General features: G+C 49.6%; 2 protein-coding genes across 9 annotated transcripts; both read left to right on the forward strand.

Annotated features, from left to right (window-relative positions):
* The first annotated feature begins 64 nt into the window (after positions 1 to 64).
* On the forward strand, positions 65 to 6,967 carry pank4 (pantothenate kinase 4 (inactive)). Of its 7 annotated transcripts, XM_040203995.2 has the most exons (21): positions 222 to 426; positions 846 to 928; positions 1,054 to 1,262; positions 1,740 to 1,923; positions 2,121 to 2,213; positions 2,307 to 2,460; positions 2,617 to 2,801; positions 2,906 to 2,987; positions 3,085 to 3,185; positions 3,412 to 3,417; positions 3,676 to 3,831; positions 4,113 to 4,225; positions 4,335 to 4,422; positions 4,534 to 4,685; positions 4,853 to 4,908; positions 5,004 to 5,053; positions 5,152 to 5,256; positions 5,434 to 5,534; positions 5,628 to 5,696; positions 5,859 to 6,141; positions 6,239 to 6,967. In XM_040203995.2, exons 1-20 carry the CDS (start codon positions 303 to 305, stop codon positions 6,100 to 6,102), a joined length of 2,355 nt encoding a protein of 784 aa, XP_040059929.1. In that variant the 5' UTR covers positions 222 to 302; the 3' UTR covers positions 6,103 to 6,141; positions 6,239 to 6,967. The 7 variants fall into 7 exon arrangements, 5 of the variants coding, with proteins under 5 accessions (XP_077948915.1, XP_040059930.2, XP_077948916.1 ...); XR_013453294.1 differs by lacking the exon at positions 3,412 to 3,417 and having other exon boundaries at positions 65 to 426; positions 5,186 to 5,256; XM_078092789.1 differs by lacking the exon at positions 3,412 to 3,417 and having other exon boundaries at positions 65 to 426.
* Positions 6,968 to 9,630: 2,663 nt separating this feature from the next.
* Positions 9,631 to 20,831, forward strand: draxina (dorsal inhibitory axon guidance protein a). 2 transcript variants are annotated; one of them, XM_040204694.2, is made up of 7 exons: positions 9,631 to 9,869; positions 16,797 to 17,306; positions 17,473 to 17,678; positions 18,818 to 18,938; positions 19,136 to 19,228; positions 19,524 to 19,613; positions 19,972 to 20,831. In XM_040204694.2, exons 2-7 carry the CDS (start codon positions 16,817 to 16,819, stop codon positions 20,082 to 20,084), a joined length of 1,113 nt encoding a protein of 370 aa, XP_040060628.2. In that variant the 5' UTR covers positions 9,631 to 9,869; positions 16,797 to 16,816; the 3' UTR covers positions 20,085 to 20,831. The 2 variants fall into 2 exon arrangements, with proteins under 2 accessions (XP_040060628.2, XP_040060629.2); XM_040204695.2 differs by having other exon boundaries at positions 9,687 to 9,869; positions 16,800 to 17,306.
* Positions 20,832 to 21,848: the final 1,017 nt, after the last annotated feature.

The raw sequence follows: 21,848 nt of genomic DNA on the forward strand, positions 1-21,848 counted from the left end.
TTTCATTCACGGCTCCACGTCTCGTTAGTTCTATTCATTTTCTATCATCATCCATCGTTACATCAAAAGAATTCTAAGCAACCGTGGACTATATTTGAGATGCACCTATTTTGAGACAAAAACAAGAAAAAAACCCTCTCATGATCAATCAATTTTTCACATGTCAATCGTGTTGTCAATGTCAATTTAAAGGAGTTGGAAAAACCCGAGCGTCTGAAATACCGACGTTGACCGACGCCCCTCACGTTGCACGCGCACGCACGTTGGCGCGGCGCGCACGCAGCGTCAGAGCTTCGCCGACCATGGCGGAATGTGGCGGACTACACAGCGGCTCGAGAAGACACACCATGGACAAAAGCATCACTCTCCCGCCCGACGAAATATTCCGAAACCTGGAAAACGCCAAGCGGTTCGCGATAGACATCGGTAACGTTGCCCGGAAGTATAAACGGTTGACTTTCTCAAGTATTTCAGCGTTTTTCCCCCCCGCGGAGCTGCTACGCCGCAACCCGATGCTGCGCTAACGCGTGACTTCCGGCGGCAGTAAACAACACGAAGCTAACGCTAGTGGTTCGAGTCGGTGTGTAGTCCGAGGTTGTTACGGACGTGAGCCTCGGATAACCTTTTAGCGGATGAAGCGGACGTGTGCGCAAAAACAAACAAACACCTGAACAACTTTGACAAGCGCAGCAGCCCCCGGTGTTAGCTGCTAACGTTAGCTAGCTGGTGTTACGGTTTCTATCGTCTGTGGTTAGCTAACGTTAGTTGACATGGTTTAGAGTTTGATTATTAATCCCGACGGTCGCTTGTTTAGCTTTTTATTATCGGTTTTATTATTTCAACAGGGGGATCTCTCACCAAGCTCGCCTACTACTCAACAGTCCAACACAAAGTGGCCAAAGTGCGATCCTTCGACCACACTGCAAAGGTGAAACACCTTTTCTGTCACATCCGCTTCTCTGGGATGTGCTGGCTCATGCGTTGGCCTGCATTTGCCTTTGAGCACAATTCCTCTTGGTGGTCTAGCCCTCCCTCCCTCCTCTGTGTCCCCAGGAGGCCACCAGCGACGAGCTGTATGAAATCACTATGCAGGAAGAGGTCACTGCACGGCTGCACTTCATCAAGTTTGAAAACGCCTACATCGAAACGTGCTTGGACTTCGTCAGAGACCACCTGGTCAACACGGACACCAAAGTGATCAAAGCCACAGGCGGAGGGGCGCACAAGTTCAAAGAACTCATCGAGCGGAAACTGGGCCTCAGGTGAGCGTTCAGGCTTTAGTTTCTGAGCAGCGGAATCGGAGCCAGGAGGTGGAGGAGGAGGCAGGAGTCGGGTCCCAGATGATTCAGCTGGATTAAACAATGGTGCTCTCTTCTGGCTGCGCCGTTTTCCACTTCCTAGTGTCCATTGTATGCTGGCTTGTGAAGCGCGGCCGACGGGTTGTTTGCTCACCCAGCATCGTGTTTGTAAAGCTTTCCAGTCAAATGCGAGTCCAGAAAATGAGCTCGCAGGGAGCGAATAGATGAAATCAGCTTTGACGTTTCTGCTCGTGTGAATGCAAACAGCTGCTCGGTGGAGAAAGCTGCAGATGTAAACACAGAGGTGATTTCACATTATACGTAATGATTCACCAGTTGGGGGACAAACCAGCCAGTCTCCTTCTCTCTGGATATATCTCACATTTGACTAACGACGATGCAATCTAATGGAATTTTCCCCACGTGGGTTGGTTGCGGCAGAGTGGACAAAGAGGACGAGATGACCTGTCTCATCAAGGGCTGCAACTTTGTGCTGAGGAACATTCCGCACGAGGCCTTCGTGTACGCCAAGCACGCCGACTCGGAGTTCCGCTTCCAGACGACTCAGCCCGACATCTTCCCGTACCTGCTCGTCAACATCGGCTCCGGAGTGTCAATCGTCAAGGTAACAAGCCCCCAATCGAGTGTGTTGTCTCGGACAAGTAGTCCTCCCTGTTCCAATTTATTATTATTTGAGGATTCATTTTAGCGTCCAGCGACAGAAAACGTTTCCGTATTTGCGTGGATAATCCGCCAGCTTTCTTGTGGTAGAGGATTGAAGACAAAGCACACCGACATCCCCTTCTCTTCGTCCCCCAACAGGTCGAATCCGAGGACAAATTTGAGCGAATAGGAGGAAGCTCAATAGGAGGAGGGACGTTCTGGGGCCTCGGCGCGCTGCTCACCAAAACAAAGGCATCTTTAAAGACTTGCTCTCGTTTTACTGCCGGGCTGTAACGGCCGTTTGAAGTCAACCAGTAAAGCGCTTTTCTCTTTTTTTCCCCGTAGAGGTTTGACGAGTTGCTGCAGTTGGCCTCAAAGGGGCAGCACACGAGCGTTGACATGCTCGTCAAAGACATCTACGGAGGGTCTTACGGATCTTTGGGCTTGACCGGAGATCTCATCGCCAGCAGTTTTGGAAAGTCTGCGACCGCTGACAAAGGTGACCGATGGGCTCATTGATTCTAGCGCTGTCCTGTAGCTTCTAAACACGAGTTCTGCTGCTCCCCTCGTCTTTGTTGCAGCGTGCAGATGCTCAGGGCTCACTTCTCGGTTTCGTGATGTTTTTGCCCGTTGCATGTGACTCTGTTGCGAGTAGGAGGCTTCTCTAAGGAAGACATGGCCAAGAGCTTACTGCATATGATCAGCAACGACATCGGGCAGCTGGCCTGCCTGTACGCCAAACTCCACAGCCTGTCCCGGGTGTACTTCGGTGGCTTCTTCATCAGAGGACACCCCGTCACCATGCACACCATCACCTACAGCATCAACTTCTTCACCAAGGTAAGGCGGCCCTCCTGGCGCCGCTGACCTCAAGACAGGCTGAATATGTCTCAAGAGTTCGCCCACGACCCAGTTGTGTCACAACGTCTGTTTTTGGTCTGTAGGGTGAAGTTCAGGCCTTGTTCCTCAGACATGAAGGATATCTGGGAGCCATTGGAGCGTTCCTTAAAGGGGCCGAGGAGGACAGTAAGGGAAAACGCACACGTTTAGATATTAGGCTTATTCGAAGTATTTAGTTTGTCTTTGATTATAAACGGATCACTGTGGTCTTGTGTCCCTCTAGATCCGAACCAGTACAGCTGGGGGGAGAATTACGCGGGCAGCTCGGGCCTGATGAGCGTCTCCCCGGACATGAACCCCATGCAGCGCGCGCGCAGTGGAACGGTGAGTCTGGTTCCGGGATCGGGAACCAGCGCGCGAACCTCGCGTTATCGCTCTGCTGCCGGGTCATTGGTTTAACTCCCCCGTCTCCCCCATTCCCTTCCAGAAATCATCAAATCTTGCATTTCTTTTAATTTGATATCATCTTTCTGGCGACATGATCATCCCATTCATTAATCTTTTTTTGTTTTCCATTTCCTCTCCCTGTCTACTTCCCCCTCTCCTTCAGTTCCCAGTAAGTATCTGTCTGCATCACTGGTGTGCTCTGGTCTGATAACCGGTCAACTGTTTTTCATAACTTCAAGCCTTCAAATTTATTGAAAGTTTTGCCGTTACAACTAACAAATCTACTGGCTTCTGCTGTCTTATTGACTTTCTAAATTAAAAGCGCAGTCGCGCGAGTGAAATACCGCGCAGTATTGTTTGCGCGCTGGCTGCAGCTGATCAGCGAGACAGACGGCCGCGGCTTCTCCTCCTTCTCTCCGCTGCGCAGTTCGACATGTTGGAGATGGACCGCCTGGAGAGGAAGCTGGTCAATCTGCCTCTGCTGCAGGACGCCTCGTCGTACATCCCCGACACCGTGGACCTCACGGAGGACGCGCTGGCCCGCGAATACTGGCTGTACTGCTTCGAGGAGGCGCTCGACGGGGTACGACGGGGGCTCAAACCGGTTGTTAAAGACAGAAAAGTCAATGGGGCGTTAACCGGGTCATCTGCAATCCTTCAAACCTCCGCCGTCTCATACGGATTTGTGTTTGTAAAGCAGATCCTTTGCTCTCCAAATAAATGTCTGTTACAGTTTGTTACTGACCAGCTAACAGTTTTAATTCATGCAAAGCTATATATATATATATATATAATCCACTCTGCGTGTCCGAGGTCACCGACATGTCTGACTGCTCGTGGTTCTGTTTTTTTGTTTCGGAGCAGGTGGTTAAGAGAGCTTTGGCGAGTCAGCCCGACATTCCGGAGGCGGCCGAGCGAGCCGAGAAGTTCCGGCAGAAATACCGACACAAGCTTCAGACCCTCCGCCACCAGCCTTTGTGAGCACCGCTTACGTCCTTTCTTCAATGCGGCCATTAGTTTCGGGTCTTTCTTCCTGCTGTAACTGAACATGGCGGCGCTGTGGCGGTTTCTCCTCTTCCCACGCAGCGCCTACGGGTCCCTCACTGTCAGAAGCCTGCTGGACACGAGGGAACACTGTTTGAACGAGTTCAACTTCCCTGATCCCTACTCGAAGGTCTGGGCCAAAATCTCCCCCGCCTGCTGGTCGTTGTCCTCCTCTGTGCCTCCCGTCTTGTCTCTCATCTGCCTGTCTGTCCTCACACCGTCCCTCCTCTGCGCGCGGCAGATCAAGCAGCGGGAGAACGACGCGGCCCTCAAGTACTACCAGAAGGCGGTGCAGTCGCTGGAGGAGCTGAGCTGGGAGGAGAGGCAGTTCGCTCTGGTCCGGGGGGTCCTGGCCGGGAACGTCTTCGACTGGGGGGCCAAAGCCGTGTCCGAGTGAGCGCCGCTTTTATCGGATCATATCTTGTCGTCTTTCTTTCAACATCCTATCGAAAGCGATCGGGAGATTAACCGTTAATCGCGGGTTGCCGCCGCGGCCGATGTGCACATGCGTGTTATTCGTTTCCCGCCGTAATCCAAGCGTTTGTTTTGCCGTTGTGCAGCGTACTCGAGTCTGACCCGGAGTTCGGGTTCGAGCAGGCGAAGCGACAGCTGGAAGGTACCAAAGCGTTTCCTTTGCTTTGCTCTCAAATTCTTCTGACCAGTGGGATTTTTTTTTTTTGAGTGTCTCCTTCCTTTTTGTGTTCTCCTCAGAGCGGCCGTGGCTGGTGGATTCCTACGACGAGTGGTTTGAGCGACTAAAGGTGAGGTTCTTTCTCTTCTCTCCTCAAAGTTGGTGTTCCTGTCGCGTGCTCTTGACGATGAGTGCTTGAATACAATCCATCCTGGTTTTCTCTTGCAGGGTCCTCCTCATAAGTGTGCCTTGTTTTTCGTAGATAATAGCGGAGTAGACATCATTCTAGGTGTGATGCCTTTTGTCAGAGAGCTTCTCTCTCGAGGAACCGAGGTAAGCGACTCTTAACCCCCTTTTCAACAAAGCGATGCGTACGGATTTCCGATTTGAAATGAATAAAACACGCAGCGTTGCCTGAATTCTTGGTGACCGTCCCTCAGCACACGTGTCTGTTCTGTCTTTTTTTGTTATTGTCCCGCTAATGCGACTCCTGTCTGTGCGTGTCCTCAGGTCGTGTTGGCCAGCAACTCCAGTCCGGCTTTAAACGACGTGACGAACGGCGAGCTGCAGATATTGACCGAAAGCATCGCCGCCATGGATCCAGTGATTCGGTGAGTGTTCGATCAGCTCCCCTGTCTGATTTGGTGTCCCGTCCCACCTAAAGAAGCCTTCTATAAAGAGACGGTGCTGTGCTTGCTGCTCAGGGCTGCTCTGGGGGAGGACAGGTTGACGTTGGTCCAAAGCGGCTCCAGCTCCCCCTGCCTGGATCTGAGGTTGGTTTATTTCTTCCTAAAAGGCAGCAATGTTCCGCCTGGTTTACCTCCAGCTCGTCGTTGAGAACGGGCCGCAAACCTTTAACAGCCGAACCTCTGCGGCCATCTGACGTCCTGCGTCCATGTCCTTTAGTGCGGTCTCTTTGTCCCCCTCCCCCACAGTCGCCTGGACAAAGTGCTGGCGATGGTGGTGCGCGAGCGGAAGACGGACCTGGTGATCATCGAGGGGATGGGCCGCGCCATCCACACCAACTACTACGCCATGCTCAGCTGCGAGAGCCTCAAGATGGCCGTCATCAAGAACTCGTGGCTGGCGGACCGCCTGGGCGGGAAGCTGTTCAGCGTGGTCTTCAAGTACGAGGTGCCGGCGGCGGGCATCGACTCGCCGGCGCTGACGCCCTCGTGAGCCTCGGCGAAGCTGGTGGTCGGAAGAAAGCGGGTCAAGGTCGCGTGATGCCGCCGCGGAGGGGGGGGCAGAAGTTTGTTTTAAAGGTGTCTGTGTGGGGAAATATGATTTTAAAACGGCGTTGCTTTTCTCCCAGGTTCGATTTCCCACTTAGCTCGCCACCGCCGACTGTTGATGACGTCATCATCGAGCGGGAAAATCAATGAGAGACACTCATTTTTCATCCGTCGTCAACACACGAGGGAAGTGAGGTGCCGCGTATTTAATGTGCCTTGGTGTGATTGGGGCACTATTCACTCGGATCGATTGGAAAAAGGGGGAAGAAGCACATAAACATCCACAGAAATCTCCTGTTTATTTTGCGATGGAATTGAGATTAATAAATGAATCACTTGTGTCGCGGAGGAGACGCGGAGCTCCTCCACCAGGTGGCAGTATTCTGTCACGTAGGACTTTTTAAAAATGATGGTTTCTCTAATCTTTGCCCCGGTGACCGGCGTGAACATGAACGCCGCACATTTCAGGTTGAAAGACTTCTAACTGTGAGAATGTGGCGTGTACAAGAACACGCGTGATCCACCCGTGAAGATGAACGCAGCTGCCTGACGGGGATAAAGGGGCGGCAGCTCGTTGTAAACAAACCGTGGGAATGTGTGAAATGGCAGAATCACAAAGTAACCGTTGCTTGACATCAGATTGTAATATTGTATTTGTCCTCTGTACATACAGGTGTATGATGTGTGTTTGTATAATTCACACACACACACGCAATGCATTTATAAAATGAACTTGCATCACTTATGCACACCGAGCACAATCGTGTGTATTATTCTGACAATCGATTTGAATTAAATTGTGAAAAACCTTTTGATTCTTGATTCCGTTTTATGTGCGAGTGTGTGTGGGGAGCTTGTCCCATATACATATATTTTAATCCCCGGCGGCCCCCTGGTACGCAGCGGTTGCTGCCTGCTGTGGAGCTGAGGGCTGATAATGCATGAGGAGGCCTGGCAGGGGGTCCTTCTCAGCGCGCACACACACACACACACACACACACACACTCTCACCAGGGAGGCTCGACATCGCTGTGCCGGCGTCTTTACAGCAGAAGTCTGCACACGGCGTTCTTTCGGGTCGCGGGCGAGTCTCTTGACGCCCCGACGCCAGCGGGCCCTGAGAACACAGAGCGGCATTGACTGCGGCTGTTTGCATAACACTAATTACTGTAGTTACAGTAAACAAGCGTTTGAAAAGACGCGCTGTTATTTTCTCAAGCTTTGAATTCAACGCACGGTAGCTTGAACCCTTTGTGCCTCCCGAGGAACAATAACATCAATTTGATGGGTCACGTGACCCCGAGACGCACAATGCGGCACTTTGTGGCGTCGCTGCTTTTTTTCCGGATACATGTAAGCACAGCGAGTTCCCCCGGCGCTCATGGCTGAATTACAGCGGCGTCCCTCCAAACGCTGAGCGGGGTGTGTGCGTTCCGTCCTCCTGACAGGTGTGTGAGTCACGCATCCACAAAGGGCCTCAAACGGGACGCGCTGCCTGCTTCCATCGTGCCGTCGCTCATTGATCAAATAACCTCTCAACAGTTGATGTTTGACGCAAAGGATTTGTTGGTTTTGTCCACATTTTACAAAAAGTAATTTAAAACATGACGTCGTCTCAGTTAGAAATGGAGTTCAGAGGGACAAAAATAGTCGAGTGTTGGTTTAAGGATTAAGTTCCCACTTGGGAGATTAAGCGCTCGGTGTTAATTTGTCTGATAATAAAAAGTAACAGCGAGCAGAGATGGAAGAAGACTGTTCCGTGACAAGAGACTAAGACTCAGATCATTACACTGAATTCTGTGGGCGTCTTCTGAGGCTCTTTAAATAACGCTGTGCGTTTTCTAGTATAGTTGACGTCCTCTTGGGACATTTAAAAACTGTGTTTCCCAAACCTCTCAGTTAGACACCTGACGTTCATATAAAAATAGATGGCGCGCCGATAAGAGTCGCTGTCTTCCTCTTCAAGTCTTCGTGCTCGTTCTCAGCAGGTGGCGTTGGGCTGAGGCGATGGATCCGGGGGAGGGAGGGAGGGAGGGAGGGAAGGAGGGAGGGCGACGTGCCGTCAGCCCATTGTAGCTGCTAATGTCTGTAAAAAACAGCCCACTAATAGTCCTGTTGCCTGGGTGGGGTTCACTGATCTCCGTCATCCGCCCGCATAGGAGAGGACCTGGGTTCCCCTGCAGAGTGCACACCCGAGGGAATGCATTTCCTTTGATTCCAGCGTGTGACACCGACTCCCTTCATGGTTTCTGCAGGAGGAGGAGGAGGGAGGGAGGGAGGGAGGGGGTCCTTTCAAATGCCAACTTGTACTTTAAAGCTTTTGAGATCTTTGCTCAAACTTTCCCGTCACAGCGAGCACGGAGCAATGAGTGGGAATCTGGACTTGAAATGGGAAGCTGACTAGAAGGGTTTTAACGCGCTTTTAAGTGTGTGTGTGTGTGTGTGTTTATTCACTGTATTATATGCATGTAACAGAGTCAAATGACCCCACAGTGCAGAAGGACCGGAGGTTTTCTGACACGCGTGTTATCTTCCCGCTGCAGACGGGCCCCGTGTGTCACACTCGTTCTTCACTAAGCTGCATGTCACCATTGTTTGTCGTCCAAATGAACCAGAGCTCATTTCATTGGGCTCAATAATGCTAACATGCTTTCATTTTTCTTTTTTGTTTGTTTCGAGGGGGGGGGGCACACAACAAAACAAAAACCTTCTAAATGTCAACCAGGTCCCTCATGTGTTTCATGCGCAAACGGCGTCATCGTGTGGATTTGGAAGAAGTCGCGCCGCCCGACGTCATGCACGGTTCTTCAGGCCCAACGAGGTGCGAGGGGAGGAATCTTGTACTTATCCAGGTCTTCTCCACATCTGTCACCACGCAGGCGGGTTGCTTTACCTCACAGGTGTGCAGGCGCCGGCTGGAGGGGAGGAGGTGGAGGACGTGATCTGGCCTTCGGTCAGCGGAGGAACGAGGGATTCCTTCAGCGGCGCCACAAGACTTCCCTTGAATACGAGAGGAACGTCTAGAACCAGGCAGGACGGCACATGAAGCATCTTTGATTGTGAGGTGGTGGGCAGAAGCAGACCTCCACGTTGGGAGCGAGGAACCAAACACTGAAAGGATCGAATACGCAGAACAAACCCCAGTACCAGGGACCTTCTGGTTGGGGGCTGGAGGTCTGTGTTCCTGGTGGGAACTGGGATTCTGCCAGCGGTCGAGTTGCATTGTGGGTAATGCCGGCCCCTTGTTCTGACAGGACTAAACCTTTGGTTTCATGTTTGGTCCTTTATTTAAACGTCAGTGAAAAACTCTTCAAAGAACCAAATGTTGCAGAAAATGAATAAATCCTGATTTCTCCTTCGGCCTCTTGTCGTCCTGTTCTTCCACTCGTGCACAGGTACAACTCACGATTCCTGCCTGCTGGGACGAGCCTCGACCGACAGCCCAACCTCACGCGAACGCGCAGTCGGCAGCGCGCACACTCGGAGCAGGTGGTGCCTCTCCTCCTCCTCCTCCTCCTCCTCCTCCTCATAAGAGGCAGGAGACGGTCCGGATGCTGCACATCGCGGGGCGCACGGAGAGCGCACCACGGATCCGTCAGCCTGCAGCCGAAGGACGGAGCCGCTGTAAACAACAACAACACGAGAGAAGCACAACAAACAAACAAACAACCGGACAAACCAGCGGCTGAGGAGGAATTCTTTTCATCCGGGGTGAGTTGCGGGTTTGGTTTTTGCAGAACGCGGACCCGCTGGTGGGGTTCGATGCTCCTGAAGGGGGTCGGTGCGGGTCCGCGGCGCGTGGAGGACTTTGCATCCACTTCATGGTCATTGGGACATTTTGGATTATTTTATGTGACACATACCAGGAAGTGTTGAGTCCTGCAGATAAAAGGGTTTACTGGTAAAAACGTGCTGCACTATGATTTCAACCCGCGCGTAAAACGCTGTAATCATGTTATTTAAGTCAAAAACTCAATTACTGCAAATGTTTTTCCCACAGTTTCACTTTAAAAAAATGCTTTTTTAAATTAATATTATATTTCGAAAGCAGCCAATTAGATGTCACGCCGCAAAATCCGATAATCAGTTCAACTTTCGTCGGATGTCGCTGTTTTATTGCGGCTTTTAAATCAAGTCAACGTTGCCGAGGAGTTAATTTCCATGAATGGAGAAGAAAATCAGAAATTATTGCAGCCATTATCTCTCCTTGACAGCTCATCGTGTGTGTGTGTGTGTGTGTGTGTGTGTGTGTGTGTGTGTGTGTGTGTGTGTGAGGGGTTAAGGAAGGGAGGGATACTGGGGAGATTAAAGTTGGAGAGTCTCAGTGTGATTCTGTGAAATTAAAAATTGCAACCCGGTTGCTTAGGAGCGACGTTTGTGGACTCGCATCCAGGAGGTGATGATAATTAGCAGCAGGTCAATCAGCAGGGAGGCGTTAGAGGGATCATCAGAGGGAGGAGGGACCCCCCGGTGAGTCGGCCGGGGGCCAAAACAAAGCTCGCGCTCACTAATAACTGAATGATATGAGGGACGTCATGTGATGTTCAAGTGGATTTTAGTTGTGTATTTTCCAAAAGAACATGTCCGTTTGATGGAGACTCCAACGCTGGCTGGCAGTCAGCGCCGCTCGCCTCCTTCAAAAGAGAGGGAGCGAGGGGGAGAGGGGGGGGGGGTTCATATAATGCGTTTACATGCTTCACTTGATCGCCTCTAAACAGGAGCCCCCCCTTCAGCGCTGACCGGTCAAACCGTTCCCACACACAGGACCAGGTGTCCGATTCCCGGTTAGATTTAAATGTCGTCGCCATTCGGACGCCAAACATTTCTTTTTTTGTTTGTTCTAACTGGTGTCTTTATCTGCCACCGGATGAAAGACGCATCCTCTCTCTCTCTCTCTCTCTCTCTCTCTCTCTCTCTCTCTCTCTCTCTCTCTCTCTGCATCACATCTTGTTTTCTCCCCTCCTCCCCCCCTTTGTCTCTCTCATTCTGTCCTCTCTGTGGGACGCCTCCTGGTGCTGTTTATGTCTCACAGCATTTTTGGAACATGCCTCAGTGTGGGTGTCTGGAGGAGGCCTCCCTGCTGGGAGTGTGAGCTTGTGTGCACGCACTTGTCTCAGTGCGCGTGTGTGCGTGTGTGTGTGCGTGTGAGTGTGTGTGAGTGTGTGTGTGTGTGTGAGTGTGTGTGAGTGAGTCTGTGTGCGCTGGGGCCTCTACGGTGGCGCTGATGTTTCCCTGCACCAGGGGCGATGTCGTGGTCTCACATCTGTTGTACCTGCAACCAAATAACAACCACGTCAGTTGGTGTTTGGCTCTCTCGCTCTCCTGCCGACAGACGAACCCTCCTTATTGGCTCCTTATTGGTTACTTATTGGCTCCTTATTGGTTACTTATTGGCTCCTCATTGGCTCCTTATTGGCTCCTTATTGGTTCCTTATTGGCTCCTCATTGGTTCCTTATTGGCTCCTCATTGGCTCCTTATTGGCTCCTTATTGGTTCTTTATTGGCTCCTTATTGGCTCCTTATTGGCTCCTTATTGGTTCCTTATTGGCTCCTTATTGGCTCCTTATTGGTTCCTTATTGGCTCCTTATTGGTTCCTTATTGGCTCCTTATTGGTTCCTTATTGGCTCCTTATTGGTTCTTTATTGGCTCCTCATTGGCTCCTCATTGGCTCCTTATTGGCTCCTTATTGGTTCCTTATTGGCTCCTCATTGGCTCCTTATTGGCTCCTTATTGGTTCCTTATTGGCTCCTCATTGGCTCCTTATTGGCTCCTCATTGGCTCCTTATTGGCTCCTTATGGTGCTTGGTTGTTGCTTTTTTCTTCACCCTGTGTTGCTTTCAGGGGCCTTTAACATCCAGTGAATCCCACCTACATCGTTTGAGGGGGACTACGTCCTTTTATATGGGCCCTTCAGGAAATGAAGTGTTGTGGCGTTTCTGCAGCCTGGCGCTGGTGTTCATTATGGGGGGGGGTAACCGGAGCTGTAATTTGGGTGCTTGTTATTGCGTTGATATTTAGCATAATTTGGTGGCGGCAACGAGAGATGAGAGATGAGACAGTAAAGCGATGTGATTTGTGTCTCAACAGTCTCATCTATGACTATTATTTTGCATCCTGCATTTTATTCTCATTATGTGTCATGTTTGTTTGCGCTGCTCACTGAAGCGTGGCGTGCAGCTGAGATGTTGATATTTACCCGTGTGAGGAATCATGGCCGGAAATGGCTGATTTTACACCACAAAACAGATACAATATGTCAAAAGTAGACCAGCCAGTACATTTTGTCCCATTCAGACGGAGGCACGTTGTCTTTCTCCCACCTGATTCTCTCAAGCTACGCTCATTAGCTTCTGGCTTCACGTCTTCTCGTCCAGCACCTCCACCAGGAGGAGAATGAGCGTATTTGGCTGGCGCTTTAGACCCGGGTGCACGTGGCCTGTGGAAGAAGGAAACCTTACAGGACATGACGGCTCTGCCTCAGCAGCATGTGTCTGGAGTCTTTGTCTGCTGGATCCTTATGGCCCCGCTGGTTGCTACGAGAGATGAAACAACAGGAGCAGATGGCTCCTGGAGGTTTGGTGTCACAGCAGGTGAAGCTAAGAAACACACACACACACACACACACAGCGGTTTAATAGCAGAGTTGCCTCGCTGCCTTTTCCGCCCGTCAGTTATGTAGATTTTCATAACTAGTGTGTCACGGGGTTGAAGGGATTAATCACAGGCTCAGATTCAATCAGATCTTAATCATCCAGCCGCCCTGTAGTGCCTCCTTTGCAATTTCTTTCAAGATGACCTATCGCGTCATGCTTATCGCACTCTGCTCTCGTTCATGTTTCCCTGGTGTCCGTCTCTCACACACACACACACACACACACACACACACACACACTGTAATATATTGTTTTTCCAACAGTAAACCAATTTCAGCTTCTCTGCTCCGGTGCCGTGAAAAAATGTAGAATTGATTTTTTTTTTTTTTCTCTGTGATATTGCGTTTCATATTTTCTTTTCTCACATGAGAGCTCAGAGGTCCATGAACTTCCCGTTACAACCTCCAGCCCGAGGTCAGAGCGAGATATGCAGAGCTTTCAAGACCGGTTATGTGTGCTTCACACACACACACACACACACACACACATGCATGTTTTCCTCCTCAGCTTTTGCAGTTATTGAAAGCATCTCGTGATGTGATCACGCCTCCCTTGAGGACGACCGCCTTCCAATGGATTCTCCGGTCTGATTGCATCATGCACGGTTGTGATCGCTCCTTTTCTTCACATTAAAAAAGGTCTGCAGGAACTCACTTCGTCACGACGACACAATAGTCCAGCATCACTGAATTCCTCTAAGTCTGAGCAGCTGTATATAACAGGCTCTATATAAATATGTAGAGGGGAACAAATTAAATCAAACCAAAAGAGGGTTTTTCTTTTTTCAATATTTGCATTTTAAATCTTAAAATTGGAAAAGTCAAAGGCCAAAAATCCTTCGTACATTGTTATTAACATTAGGGCATTTTGACAGCAGATGGTAACACCAACGACCATGAGATTGATTAAAATTACCATGTGACTGATGGAATATTGTCTAATCCTGAGTGACATCATTTTCTACCAACATAGCTCCGCCCACTTCCAACCAGCGAGAAGATTAAAAAAACTAAACAGAAACGTCTGCGGTTAAATAACAATACCTGTTCTACCGTTGTTGGATTCAATATGTTGTCATCTTAAAAATGTTGTCACCATTACTTCAAATCTTCCCTGAACATTGATTGTTTATTGAGAAGAATCGATACGTATCATGATAGAGGAGCTACAATTTAATGCATTTTCCAATTTAATTTTAGCGTAGCGGCTACTGTCGGTATTATTATCTCCCACCCTAAGTAGACGTCCTCTGATTGAACGGCGGATCATCTCCTTGGGGAAGGAGCCCCGTCGGTTGGTTCGGCCTCCCATCGCCCCCCCGGCAGCAGATGCTCTGCTCCTGCTCCACCTCCTCCGTCCCAGAGGTCTCGGAGGAGGAGCAGCGACTCCGGCAGGAGGCCGCGTTGTTAGCGGAGGTTGTTTATCGCACACCAGAGACTGCGCTTAAAAAGCCCTCCATGCCACCCAGGGTGCTCCATTATCCTCCCCCCCACCCCCCTGTGTCTCCTCCAAGCACCACCTGTTAGCAGCACATGAAAGTCTCCCCCCCCCCCCTCCACCCGCACCCCCTTTCACATGATACGGCTATTCAGGCCTTAGATTTGATGGGGTTGACGCGTAGTGCTCTCAGTTCCTTTGGAGGCGTCACATCTTTCTTTTATGTCGGGAAGATTAATTTTGCTCAGCTTCTGTCATCTCCACCGCAGCTGATTCTATTCCTGCAAACACTTTGGTGACAGACTCCTACGATGAATGGATGCATCTGCTTTCACTGCAGACGAAAGTGAAATCTTCAGAATCTTGCTAACATTCAACGAATATTGCGCCAAAAATCTATCTCGGTATTTGATTGTCTGAGAATATCTATGAATGGATAGTTAAAGATAGTGGAAGATATGCTCGTCAGAAGAGCTCAGTAAATGTGAATCTGAGGCTAGTTAGCTTAGCACAAACTGTAGCCTGCCACGTCCAAATGCAACCAGAACAAAGCTTTAAATATTCCCCGTCACGCATCACCTCCTCTTGCCACCACTTCCGTGGACGATGCTAGGCTAGCTGTTTCCAGTCTTTATGCTATGCTAACCAGCTTCTGGCTGTAGCTTCATGTTGGTGTACAGACTGGGGGATGGTGGCCTGCGGCCTCCCTGGAAAAATATCAACTGGTATTGACGGTTTTACACTTAAAAATCTAATTCTGTGGGGATTAAAAAAAATAAAATCTTCACAGAAATCAACTCAGGCGTGACGTATTCATCGGGTGAGCGGCCTCACACCCGCTTCCAGATGCTAAGCTATGCTAATTCTTTGGGTTCACTTCTTCTAACCTCAACTCTCTTCAAACAAGGATGTAAGTTTGTTTCCCAAAATGCCCATGTATATATATATATATATATATATATATATATATATATATATATATATATATATATATATATATATATATATATATATATATATATATATATATACATATATATATCCAAGACGGATGTGATCATTCAGGCCGTCCTCTGGTCCCCCGTCCCTCTCCGCTAACCTACGTCTTTTTTGTTGTCACCAACAAAACGAGCCTTTTGGCCGTATGGGGCGCAGCGGCAGCACCTGGTGTGCCAAACAGGCCGATCGTAATCCTGGCTAAACACTTTTGTGTGACACGGCCGGTTGCCCCCCCCCGCCCCACCCACCCGACCCCCCTCCAGCACTCTGTCGGCCTGTTAAGAGATAAAGGTCTCACCTCAGCAGACAGCATCACGCTCTTGTTTGCAAACTGCACAGCTGGTCGAACCGACGCCGTCTGGCCTCCGGGCCCCTCAGGGCGCCGCCTGCGCTCGCACTGCAAACATCCCCCGACATGACCAGCATCATCCACAGCCCCCCCCCCCTGCGATGGATTCATTACACATCTACCAATTGTTTGTCGAATTAAAAGGATTAAAAAAAATAATGAAAGACTTTGTTTAATAAGTGACAAGTCAAATGCATAGAAGCTACTTATTAAATACCAATTTGCAAATTTAACATGCAATATTGCAGCTATTTGAATATTGTGACATCTAAAGCTACTTTAAAGGTTGAGAAAGCACTCTCGGCCTCCCACTGTACAAATAAATGGAATGCTCTAAATGCAAAGAAAAAACCTTTAAGTGACATTAAATCTAAATTATCGAGCCTCTCCTGCAACTTTAGCTTTGAACATTCAGATGGGAATAAAAGCACCATTTCATTAGGGTTTGTCTCTGACGGGACCTCATATTCCAGTCACAGCTCACCTGTGTTGACTTGTGTAATGAAAGGCACGGGCCGCTGAGCGGGAAGGATGTGAGCGTACTGCGTGTGCAGGCGCGATGGGTGATGTGTGGTGCAGCGTAAACCTGCAGGATGGGGATGGGAGAATGAACACGGTGAGAGTGGACACAGATCCTGTGCTTTAAACACCTGAGGGAAGGTCAGCTGAAGGAGGATCTTCAGAGGGACGTTAATCGGGCTGGAGGTTTGCCGTCCGAAGGAATGTAAAAATACTCGAAAAACGCTTCTGGTTGTTCGATTGATGAAAAGACCACATCTCCAGCAATGTTGTGAAATGCCGCAATAATGTTGTAGATTAATTCTATCAAAAGAAACATCTGACGGCAATTTCTTGGCGGTCAAAGAAGGTTATTTGCATTTATTTTTTTTTTCATCCACCCGGCAATAAAAAGCCTGAAAATCTGCAGCCGGTCCAGATGCCAATGACTCGGCGCTTTTCTTCTTATCGAACTTTGTTTGTGTTTCAAGCCAAACCGAGTTGTTTTCTTGCCTAAACCAAACTACTGTTTCACGGTAACGAGGTGCCACAAAATGACCTAAATGGCCCAAATTCTGCCTCGTTTATATTAATACGCATTGAGATCTGTTTCCTATTCAGTTCATAGTCTCAAACCCTCATAATGTAAAATCAAATGTACCTCCGGTTAGTTTCTGAATCTACGGCGTTCTTCTCTCCAGCAGCTCGTGCCTGACGGACGATGGCTCTCTCCTGCAGTCTCCTCGTGGCGCTGCTGCTCGCCGCCCTGACGCTGTCACACAGCGGCGAGCCCGGAGCTCCTCGCGCCAAGAGGAGACAGGCGGCGGCCTCGGCGGGGGGCGGCGGCGGCGGCGGCAACGGCCTGCAGCACCCTCTCCGGGGTCTCCAGGGCCACCGCCACGGCGGGGGCCAGGGGGCCCGCGCCGCCAAGGCCGGAGCCGGGCTGCTCTCCCGCAGGCCCCTGCACCCCCTCGCCAGGCCCGGGGACGACGGGACGGGCCTGGAGGGTTTGAGCCCGGTGAGGCTGGAGACGGGCCCCAGGGACAGGGACAGGGACAGAGTCCGGGCGAGCGCGAAGGGTCTGTCCCTGACCCGGGAGAACCAGCTGTTGCTGGGGACACGCAAAGGACGGAGACACGGCAATGGACACGGGCACCATTTTGGGGACAGGCGGCAGGCGGGTCGGCGTGACAAGGAGCGGCATGGGAAAGGTGAGCGGATTCGGACGCACATGTGACGCGTTAACGTGGCCACGGGTCTCGGCGCATTGTTCCGCTCAGATTGAACGCGTGACGCCACTTTACAGAGAGAAACGCAAATATATAAATAGTTATTTTTAACGTTACACATCTGTAGTAACATCGCGTTTCCTTCCAGGGTTCCTCGCGGCGCCGGAGCTCAGCTCTGCGTTTAAGGACGGAGATTTGTTCGAGGATCCTTTCTCCTCCTCCTCCCTCAGCATGACTCCCCCCGGTGACGCCCCCTCCCCCATCGCCGCCGTCTTCGGCTCCGGCTCCTCCATGGTTACCACGGTGATGAACGAGCATCCCCCAACGCTGCCCCCGGCCTCCACCAAACCCCAGGTGACCCCCCGCGGAGGCCCGAGTGCTTTATTATGAGGCTGCGGCTTCGGCGGGGGAAATAGGGAGGGGAGAAAAGACGGGGCCCCCGCTACTGCCGCCGCCAAACCTCGTAGCTCATTTCGGGAAAATGACACACAGTGAGAACCTGAAAGTGCTGCTTGTGAAAAATATCCTCCGGCCGGCCCCTCCGAGGAGCACAGATTGGGCCGTGTTCTGTGTAATAAAACGACGCCCGCGGGGTCAGAAACCGGAGTCCAGCGCAACGGTTCCTGTAACAACCCTCCTGCTCTTTTATTAATACCAACACAAGGACAGAATGTAGAGTCGTTTTTCTCCCCCCCCTCCTCCCCACACCTGCTACAATCACCCAGCACGCCGCTTCGACAGTTTGCATAAACGGCGTTTGTATTTTCTCCTTCCACCCTGGAACGCTTACAAGCGAGACTCCCTGAGAACCCGACAGCCCGCAGGCCTCCGTTCACGTGATGACGAGCAGATGTGCCGTCGAGTCGGACGCCGTCCAAGTGAAATCAGAGGCGTAAAATGAGAAGTCGGGATTCTTCAGTTGATATTGATCACAATGCGATGAACGAGAGCGAACGGTTCCACTGAAGGATACTGGTCGTGAGGCACAATGTTGAGGTTCTTTGCAGGAATCGTTTCTATTACCGGCGGCTTAATTCATTTTCGATCTTCCGATGGTTTAGAGAGCAGACGGGCAGAAAGCCGCCTGCAATTACTGTAATTGTCGTTCCAATGTGGGCTTATTCCTCCAGAGGGAACAAACACGTATGGATCTGTTTCCACCGAGAGTTTGATTCTCATGTGTTTTGACGGACGTCTTTCGTGGACCGATTGTTCCTCGAGAGGCTCCTCGAAGTCCTGCTGACTTAATCACCCCGTCGGGGTTAAGTGGTCTCTGGAGGTCTCAAGGTGTGTCAAACTCTGTTTAGTCCCAGTCGGATCTCAAGTGGGCGGGACCAGTAAAACCATTTCACAACAACCGATAATAAGGTCGCCTCCAAATGCTTCCACTGAACATTAAAAGACTACAAGAAGATGCTGTTATTTAATATTTGCATTTCTGATGCAGCCAGTTGAGTCAGTTCACTTCAAGTTGTCTTTTTTGTTTTTTTCAGAGGTCCGGAAGGGTGAAAGGACAAGGAGACGTGATGCCCACGCTGGACATGGCTCTGTTTGACTGGACAGACTACGAGGACATGAAACCTGTGGACGCATGGCCGTCCTCCAGGAAGAAAGGTTCGTGGTGGCGTTAGATGACAGAAACGGGGGGGGGGGAGCTTCTAATGCGCCCGTTGGCGCTGAGGGAAAGTCAGGAGGCCACTTGAGTCAGTTCGGGATTCACCCTCTGGGCACCATGAATGTTCCCAGAGCGGAAGACGTTTAATATCCAAACTACTTCAAAGTATCTATCTAATCTATTCCTCCTGCTGCAGACAAGAGGCGGAGCAAGAACCTCAGCAGCGGAAACGCCACCGTAGACGCCGACGCCATCGAGCCGTGTGACCACCACCTGGACTGTCTCCCGGGTCAGTCCCCCCCCCCCCCCCCCACCCCCCAAGAGGACGTTTATGGCTTCAGTCTAGTGTCCCTCGGCTTCTTGGCCCATTTAGAGTCAAATAGAGCGGGTTCTGCTTTAGGGCGGGGCTACCTTGTGATTGACAGGTGCCAGCGCTGTGTTTTCTGGTCTGTGTGGTGTTAAATAAATTAGAAAATGTGACATCGGGTAATGTGACGTAATGTCTTTCTATAGCGAAAGAAAAAGAGGACAAATATTCTGTGTGAAGATGAAGTGACTTTCTTTGTCTCCCTCGCCGGTGGAAGGTTCCTGCTGCGACCTGCGACAACACGAGTGTAAACCGCACAACAGAGGCCTGAACAACAAATGCTACGACGACTGCATGTGTGAAGAAGGTGGGTGAGGAAGAGGCCCCCACGCATCTCACGAAACACGAGGAATAGTTTGACATTTTAGAAAGTTTTACCTTTTACTTCAAAGCGTTGCTCCTCTTTTGGCTCTTTCATCCTCTGACACTTTGTTTTTTGTGTAAAATGTTTTGGGGTTTAGAGAATTTGTAGAATTTGTATCCGTGCTAATGGAGCTGATCTCCACCTGGGGTTAGTTTTTCTTTTTTTTTACCTTTAAAAGTGGGCGGGCTTAGCACGTAGCGCTACACGCTCGCCTCCCTTGAATGATGAATTAAAGTAATGACGCCACGAAATGTCGATGTGAGCTTGAACGTGACGTGAAACACTCTCTATGACCTCTCAGGGTTTCGCTGTTACGCTAAATTCCACCGCAAGCGGCGCGTGACCAGGAGGAAGGGTCGCTGCGTGGTGCCCGAGTCGGTGAGCAGTGACCAAGGAGGCTTCATCACCATCTGAGGAGGACGAGGTGGAGGAGGTGGAGGAGGTGGAGGATGCTTGAACGGGTACAAGCAGGGAAAAAGGTCTCCACGGATTGTGCAGCCATGACGTCGCGTCTCGACGATGACACGGCGACGGGTGCTCGAAGGCGACGCTGTGCTGGTTTGTCAAAAAAAACCATCTGAGCATCTGCAACGGTCGAAGCCAAACACCTCAACTGGAACCGCCGCTTGACTGTTGCATCGTGGGACGGCAGCACGACGTCACCTTCGAGCACTCGTCTCACTCAGCGCACGATGGCCGTTGTTATAAAAGATCCACCTGACTGGCAGCACGTGACCTGAGTGACAGCTCGTAGTTTATGTGTTGATGTTCGCCTGTTGGTTGTTTGATTTTCAGCAAAAAACTGTTTTTGTCCGTTATTTTTTTTGTCCTGCAGCTGATTTGAGTCCAACAATGTTTACAACCACTTCTTTTCTTTGTGATGAGTTTCTGTGTTTGGAGTCCACGAGGAGTTCTGTGCATTGGTTCAGGATCAAACGTGCGTGTTAAAAGGACTTTGGGGTGTTTTTTTTGGGGCTCTCTGCTACATTTGGTTTCTCGGTAAACTTGCTGTCTGAGTAAACGCTGGAGATGATCTGTAAATGATACGTGAGCCTCTCGTCCTGTGTTGTAAATAAGAATGTGTTGGAATTGCAAATTGATTTGACGTCACTTCTCTTCAAATGTACTAAACAGTAGAACGATAAACAAAGACGACCTTCATTCACTCGTCTGTATCTTTTATTTATACTGCACTTAAACACAGTTTGGATATTGTGTTTGCTCTTTGTTTTCATGATTAAACACTTGCTAGGAAAAACTTTTTATGGTGCAAACCAACGGCACGTATTTATTATTATGTCTTTCTCCGTCCTATTTTCTTAAATTTATTTTTTCAGGCTTCAAAACTTCAACAGTTGAGTTTAAAATAGTTATTTAAATATGTCTAAATCACATATGGGTTACAAACATAGACAGATAAATATGTATATATAGATACATATATATTTATATAGTAACAGCAGTCACTTAACGGTGCATTTTTATGAGTAAATAAAGTATAAAGTATTCATTGAAGCAGTAAATTAAAGTAAAGCAGCATTATCAGTGAAATGTAATCAAAATATAGATTTATGATAAAAATGCCCATCCCTGATATATTATCATATTACATTATCATATTGTTAATAAGGATTCGCCAATATGAAAGCAGCATTTTACTGCTGTGCCTACGGGAGTAGAAACTAATGTATATTATATTATTTAGTTTTCCTCCTTCTTTCAAATCACTGGTTTTGAAATACGGGATCACTCCGGTAACCTCGGGCTTCATTTAGAGTGATGCAATAATATATCATATGAATAATAATAAACAAGCGCAAACTGCTGGGAGTAGATATCTGAAGTCACGGCAAAATGTAGTCAAAATATGTTTTGCATGCGTATGAGAATATAAGTCAGCCATAAACACAAATAGCACATGTGTACATGTTAATGTTAGTGAATGAATAGAAGTAAGACAACAGTAAGTGATCAGAAACATACATGACGAGTACGTGATAAACGTCATACGTTACACTCTGTCTAATGTCTTGTTTCTTTTGGGAAAAGGACAGATTATTTTGTCAGACGCTTCAGAAGAACCGAAATCGCAGCCGACTTTGTCCCACAAACGCATTCCGGACACGTCGTCTCCTCCCGAGGCGTCTGTCTCCACGCCGTGAAATGAACGCCGCGATC

Source organism: Gasterosteus aculeatus, chromosome 17, assembly GCF_964276395.1.
Source record: "Gasterosteus aculeatus chromosome 17, fGasAcu3.hap1.1, whole genome shotgun sequence".
NCBI classification, from domain to species: Eukaryota; Metazoa; Chordata; class Actinopteri; order Perciformes; family Gasterosteidae; genus Gasterosteus; species Gasterosteus aculeatus.